The sequence below is a fragment of the Cibotium barometz genome, chromosome 31 (assembly GCF_041138505.1).
Source record: "Cibotium barometz isolate CiBa-2024 chromosome 31, ASM4113850v1, whole genome shotgun sequence".
Taxonomy (NCBI): domain Eukaryota; kingdom Viridiplantae; phylum Streptophyta; class Polypodiopsida; order Cyatheales; family Cibotiaceae; genus Cibotium; species Cibotium barometz.
Genome location: NC_141076.1, coordinates 22,784,636 through 22,790,635, shown reverse-complemented (window position 1 = coordinate 22,790,635; position 6,000 = coordinate 22,784,636). Strand labels below are relative to the sequence as shown.

The window sequence follows — 6,000 nt, the reverse complement described above, 5'->3', positions numbered from 1 at the left end:
TGGTAATAGTTAAGTATGAAGACTTGTTGTGTGAGGTTTTTTAGAAAGAAAGCATTTTTAAGGTTGCTTTTTGACCAAGTAGAAGATGGGGTCTACAAGAAAAAAAGATATAGAAATATATCTAGTAGTAGTAAAAGTGCTGGAAAAATAATAGGGAGGTGATAAGGGAAGGAAAGGGGATGGTGAGGGAGGATATTGGAGACAAGCCTAGAATGTAGTGGATGGAGGAGGATGTATGAGACAAGCCTAGAATGTAGGGGGCTTGCCAAAAATTAGGTCCAGTGAGCTTTGAGGCCCTTTTAGTACTTACAGACAAAATCTGCACTGCATTCCTCGTTCCATAACGACAAGGGAACCGAAAAAGAAATGTATCTGACAAAAGATTGTTTTTCAGTTTTCAAAAATTTTATAATGTTTCCTAAAAAATGGTGAGTTTCAATAAGGCCTGCCTTCATACACAGCAAGCCAATAAAGAAGTGTTCAAGCATTCTTCCAGACCAGTTGGCAAAGGACCTAGGGAGAAGTTTGTGGTGGGCCAACTGAGCCCACGTTTCATGCCTATCGCATTTTCTATTCCAAAGTTGTGTTTACACTTTCAAATCATCTGTATCCAGAAATCCATCTTTGCCACCTTACAGTCGTGAATTGCCTGAGAACCCTGCAAATACTGAATGCACAACCATTGGTGTATACTTCACACGCTTGGAAGAGTCTGCTGTTCCTTGACCCTGGGTACTATTATTTAGAATTTCTACTGTAGCATAGACAACCATTGATGTATATTTCTCATCGCTTGGAAGGGTCTGGTGTTCCTTGACCCTGAGTGCTATTATTCAGCATTTCCTTGCCAGCAACAAGGAAGTATGCAGTATGCCTGGTATGCACAAACAAAAGCAAAATCATATCAAGAAATACTCTGCACAACATCAATATACTGGAGTAAACAAACAATTGTGCAAACAAACCTGAAGAAATTTAGCATTCTGCTTTTGGAGTCTGTGTCGATTTCCTGGACAGTATCGAGGGCCAATTGCATGTGCTGCAGCCACCGCTCAGCTGCCTGCTTTGTGATTGCATAAGGTGCGTGCCGACCGATCAAAGCTGGGTGCCCTATAGATAGCAAGACCCCAAAATCATCACTCATGCACAGACAGCTATTCATTGGCAATCTCAAATATGAAACAGCTTTCAACATGTGAGGACAAAGAAACATGGCATAAATGGAACTCTGATCTGGTAACCTTATTGGAAAAAACACAAACAAGTCCTACCTTTCCGTTGAGAATATAGAGGTGGGCCTCCCATTCTTTGTATGAAAAACTCGTATTGATTTTGTATAGCACCCTCCTTATTGGAGTTAGAGAAGATTGACCGAAAAGATTCATCATCATCAGCATAGACCCTGAAAATACTCATCCTCAGCACTGTATATACTCCTTGCCATCAAGAAATACAAAATTCAAGATTGTAAGGTCGGTCAATTTTACCAACGCCATGTTCTGTTAGACATCATCCCCTTCTTCCTTGCTTCCTGTTTGGTGTCCTATTTTAGCCTCTAGGGCTGACCATGTTAGCTAGAGGGGCTGGTCAACCCTCACATATGTTTTTCCATATTATTCCCCATTTTATGGAGTCTTGGGTATTTTTCCCAGTCGTGGAGGATTTATTCCCTAGTCGGCTACCTACATATGGGCATTATATATAGCTGGCTTTGCCTCCCTCATTCTTCACTACTTGCTTAGCATTGTTTGCTGCAGTCCCTCACATACAAGGTTTTCTCCCCTCTTGCTCAGGACATGTATTCCTTTTGGTGATGATATTGAGAGAAGGTTCTCACCTGTGTTTCCTCTCCATCTCTCTCTCACTCTCTCCTGTGTTTCCACTTTCCCTTCTTCCGCTGCACATTCTATCATGGTATCAGAGTGCCGGTGATCTTCACTGTTCCATGCTCCCTCCTCTTCCTCCTGCGTTTTTGCGTTTTCAGCAAAGTGGACAGATCTTACGTTTTTTCTAAGAAGTGGCTGCTGGTCGCCTGCCTCTTCCAGGTGTTTCTTCTCAGCAGCCGGTGGTCATCCATAGCCGGTTTGACCTCTTGAGACTTCCTTTACACCTGTTTTTTGCATTGTTTTCAAGGCAACAACACCTAGTGTGGTGCGTTTTTCTATAGGTGGCTGTCTACAGCAGTTTGCAGCAGTTCTCAGTATTCATACCCCCCGCCCCCCCCCCCCCCCCCCCTAGTGCTAGTCGCCTGTTTTGTACAGGCCAGCAATAGCACGTTTGCTGTGTTTTTTCTTCTACAGGTTTCTGATGTTGTTTGCTGATCTGAGGACTTGATGGTACCATATCTCTACTACTTTTCCAAATTCAGCCCGTTCTACAGCCCCTTTTACCTCTGCGTTTTGCGTTTTTCTGAACTGATTTTGCTGGTAGCTCTACCTTCACCTGGGCTTCATCTTTTGGACCCGAAGGTACCTTCTCTTCAGTGTTTTTCCTCATAGGAGGTGTGGACACTGGTTGACTTGAATCTTCAGGTTTGTAGCCCTTGTTTGGCTGCATTTTCTTCTCCGGTGGACACAGATCACTTGCAGAGGGGGTTTCTTGTTTGGATTGTGGCTTTGGAGGCAATTTGGTACTTGAGGAGGATTCTGAATTTCTGATTTCAGTCAGCGTTTTGCTGATTTTGGAGCATCTATACCTGTGTTTTGTTCCTGGCCTACATAGTTACCCGGTTTCTTCATGTTCCTTGCTTTCTGTTGGCGGTGAAGTGCTGTTTTTTTTCTGGACAGCAATATTTTGGTTGCGTTTTGCTTCCCACACAGGTGTTTTCTACACTCACGGGGGTGGGGGGGGGGGGGGGGGTGGGGGGGGCCTATCTCCAGCTACTTCACTTGAGGATCAGTTTCAGGAGCTACTTTGTTTCTGTGGAGACTTTCTTCTGTGATGACAGAAGTTTATAGTTTTTGGAGGAGAGTAGTGATCTTTTCAGAGATCCTGAGCAGAGTTTATTTTGTTCGAGCCTTTGTTCTTTGCAGTGTTTGCAGGACAAGGAGGGTGTTTTACCCTTGAGGTGTGATCCTTTCACATGGATCATTTATTTGTTGCTGATTCTTGGGATCTGATTCTACTTATGGAACAATCTTCTGCTATCAGTGATACTTTTGAGGACTTTGTTACCACTGCAGTTTATATTCTTGCTTCCCTTCCTCATTGTGAGGAGTCTACCTTTGCCTCTCTTTGTGATGCTTCTGAGGATGCCCCTCCCCCTGCCAGTTTTGCAGGTTTGTTGTTTTGGAGGATAGTTTTTTGGACCCAATGGGATGCTTTGGATCTGTGGTTGCTAACCATGCCTAGGGTCCCCTTCTTGTTGGCTTCCTGTTTAGTGTCCTATTTTAGCCTCTAGGGCTGACCATATTAGCTAGAGGGGCTGGTCACCCCTCATATATGTTTTCCATATTATTCCCCATTTTATGGAGTCTTGGGTATTTTTCCCAATCGTGGAGGATTTATTCCCTAGTCGGCTGCCTACATATGAGCATATATATAGGTGGCTTGCCTCCCTCATTCTTCACTGCTTGCTTAGCATTGTTTGTTGCAGTCCCTCACATACGAGGTTTTCTCCCCTCTTGCTTGGGACATGTATTCCTTTTGGTGATGATATTGAGAGCAGGTTCTGAAACCGGCCTCTGATAGAAAACCAGAGTGCGGTAGATTAGCAATCACCCGTCCACTTGTAGTCTAGATGTGAAAACAAAGCAAATTAGAGCTAGAGTGCCCAAATCTGAAAACACAGCGACACCTGTTGGCCCCAAAGCTTGGCGCCCCTTGCGGTATTTCTTTATTCAATTATAATAATATGAATGGCTGAGTACAACACAAAGATCAGCCAAGAGTTTACACCTGTATATCCAATCTGACGGCCCACAAATCCTTCTTAGCACAGAGGATCTATGCACACAGATCTGTGTCTCCAAATAACACATTGTGCCTCCCTCTGATCAGCCAAGATCACTAAGCAGGCCAGTCATGGGCATACATCTGGCATAACTCAAGTGCATGATACATCATTTCAGCTCAAACATACATGTGTTGTCCAAACTCTGTCTCAACCCTTGTCAATCTGCCATATCCCTCCTCTCACAAGGGGCCAGATAACTCATATCTGCAACAGATATCAAGCAGTAGAAAGAGAGATAGATGAACAGAAACGGAGCTTACCAAATTCAGCTCGTGAAACAGCACTGGAGGAAGCAACAGCACCAATCTGTACTTGCAGGCACTTCTATCCACAACCCTGCTTCACACATGTGCTTGTACTTGCCTGTACCCTCCTCCTGATGTTCACTCTTATGCTGTCCTTGAAAATACAGATCTGAAAATCAGCACTGTACCCGTCTGTACCACCTCGGGATACGTGCCAGGAGTTGTACTTGCACAAACAGTCGGTTGTCCACACTTATACTCGCCTGAATCTGAATATTCAGTTCTGTCCAGCACCTGTCTGCACCGCCTGCAGCAACTGTACTTGCTGTACCTGGCTGTCCGTACACTATGCGGCAGCCGTACAGTACTGTACTAGCTGTGTACTTGCTGGTACAGCCTGCACAGGACCTGTGCGCAGAGAATCCAGCAGAGAAAAGAATCAGCAGCAACTCCTGTGTGAAGCGTGGACCAAGAAGAAGCCTGCAGCCTGTCCGTACAGGGCTGTACGGCTGGTTTGCACATAGAAAAACAGCAGCAAACAATCTCCAGCAATCGCCTCCTCCTTCCACAGCTTTTCCACGCATGAAATCTCACTTTTGCTCCACGACTCCCCAAAAGGGAAGAGAGAGAGAGAGAGAGAGGAGAGAGAAACACTCCAAAAGTGGCTCCTCCCCAAAATAATCCCTAGGGCCCCAAACTTTAATAAGTTCCTAGGGCCACTAAGGCCTAGGGGCAAACTTTAATAAACATTAAAGTTTAATGTTTCTAGTTCCCCCCTTCACACCTAGGAATGTCCACACATCTTAAACTCTGTCCAGGCACCCCCCATGTGAATCATAAAATATTCTGACTCTGCAACCACCATGCCCACACTTGTACTGTTCCATTTTCACAGGGCCATGACATACCCCCCTCTTGAAAGATGGCAAGCGTCCTCGATTGCATTCTGGTGATGCATCAAAATATCCAAAGTGAAATATACAATATGGCAAGATCAACGTCCCAATCTCTCTAAGCCATGCACATGTATCAATATTCACTGCAAACTAATGGCATAGTAATAGTCCAAGTTGTATACCACTGTGAACCATACATATCCACAAAAATCTCATGTGACTAGTACACATATATCATAGAAGTCCCATAAACAGATGTACTGTCAGCCTCAGTACCTTCGGGTGAGATAAAAAACTGCACCAAGCGACCTCTAGATGTCATCTGAGCCTGTCTGTATCAAGGGAGTGGAGGTGCTACCCCCCTCTTGAGCATCAGGTAATGCTCCAGACCCATGCTCTGCTGAACCTGAATGAGCCACAATAAGAGTCGGCTCTAACTCAAAGGCATCGAGATAAAGCTGCAAAACCTGAGGTGAATCTGTTAAGTCACCTTCCTCCATCCACTTCGCATCCATCGGTGAATAGTTCTTGAACTTCACAAGATAGCGACGGGAAACTTTACCTCGTACCTTCCTTTCTTTATGTGCCAGTATCTGCTCTGGAATCAGAACCTCATCAAGTTCCTCAACTTCCGGCTGAGCCTCATCTAATACATCCTCAGGCACATCCCCACGGAAAGGTCTAAGAAGACTCACGTGAAAAGCATTGTGAATCCTCCAGTGATCTGGTAACTTCAAACGATAGGTTACCTCACCAATCTTTTCCAAAACCTGAAAAGGCCCATAATATCGCATGCTCAACTTACGGAATAAGCGCTCTTTACCCTTCATCTTCTTGAGTCTAGCCTTTTCAAAGCGCAAAAGAACCCAATCACCCAATGCAAACTGTAAATCACGTCTGTGAC

The 6,000-nt window shown here is 44.6% G+C and overlaps 1 protein-coding gene across 1 annotated transcript in view; it reads right to left on the bottom strand.

Moving 5' to 3' along the window:
* Positions 1-383: 383 nt before the first annotated feature.
* The window catches only part of GLB3 (hemoglobin 3), a 39,899-nt gene continuing 34,282 nt past the window's right edge, over positions 384-6,000 (bottom strand). Inside the window, exons 2-4 of the mRNA XM_086824884.1 lie at positions 1,272-1,402; positions 966-1,110; positions 384-874 (exon numbers count right to left, since the gene is read on the bottom strand). Coding sequence (XP_086681010.1) covers positions 787-874; positions 966-1,110; positions 1,272-1,402 — 364 coding nt within the window. The 3' untranslated portion in view covers positions 384-786. The remainder of the gene's footprint in view (positions 875-965; positions 1,111-1,271; positions 1,403-6,000) is intronic.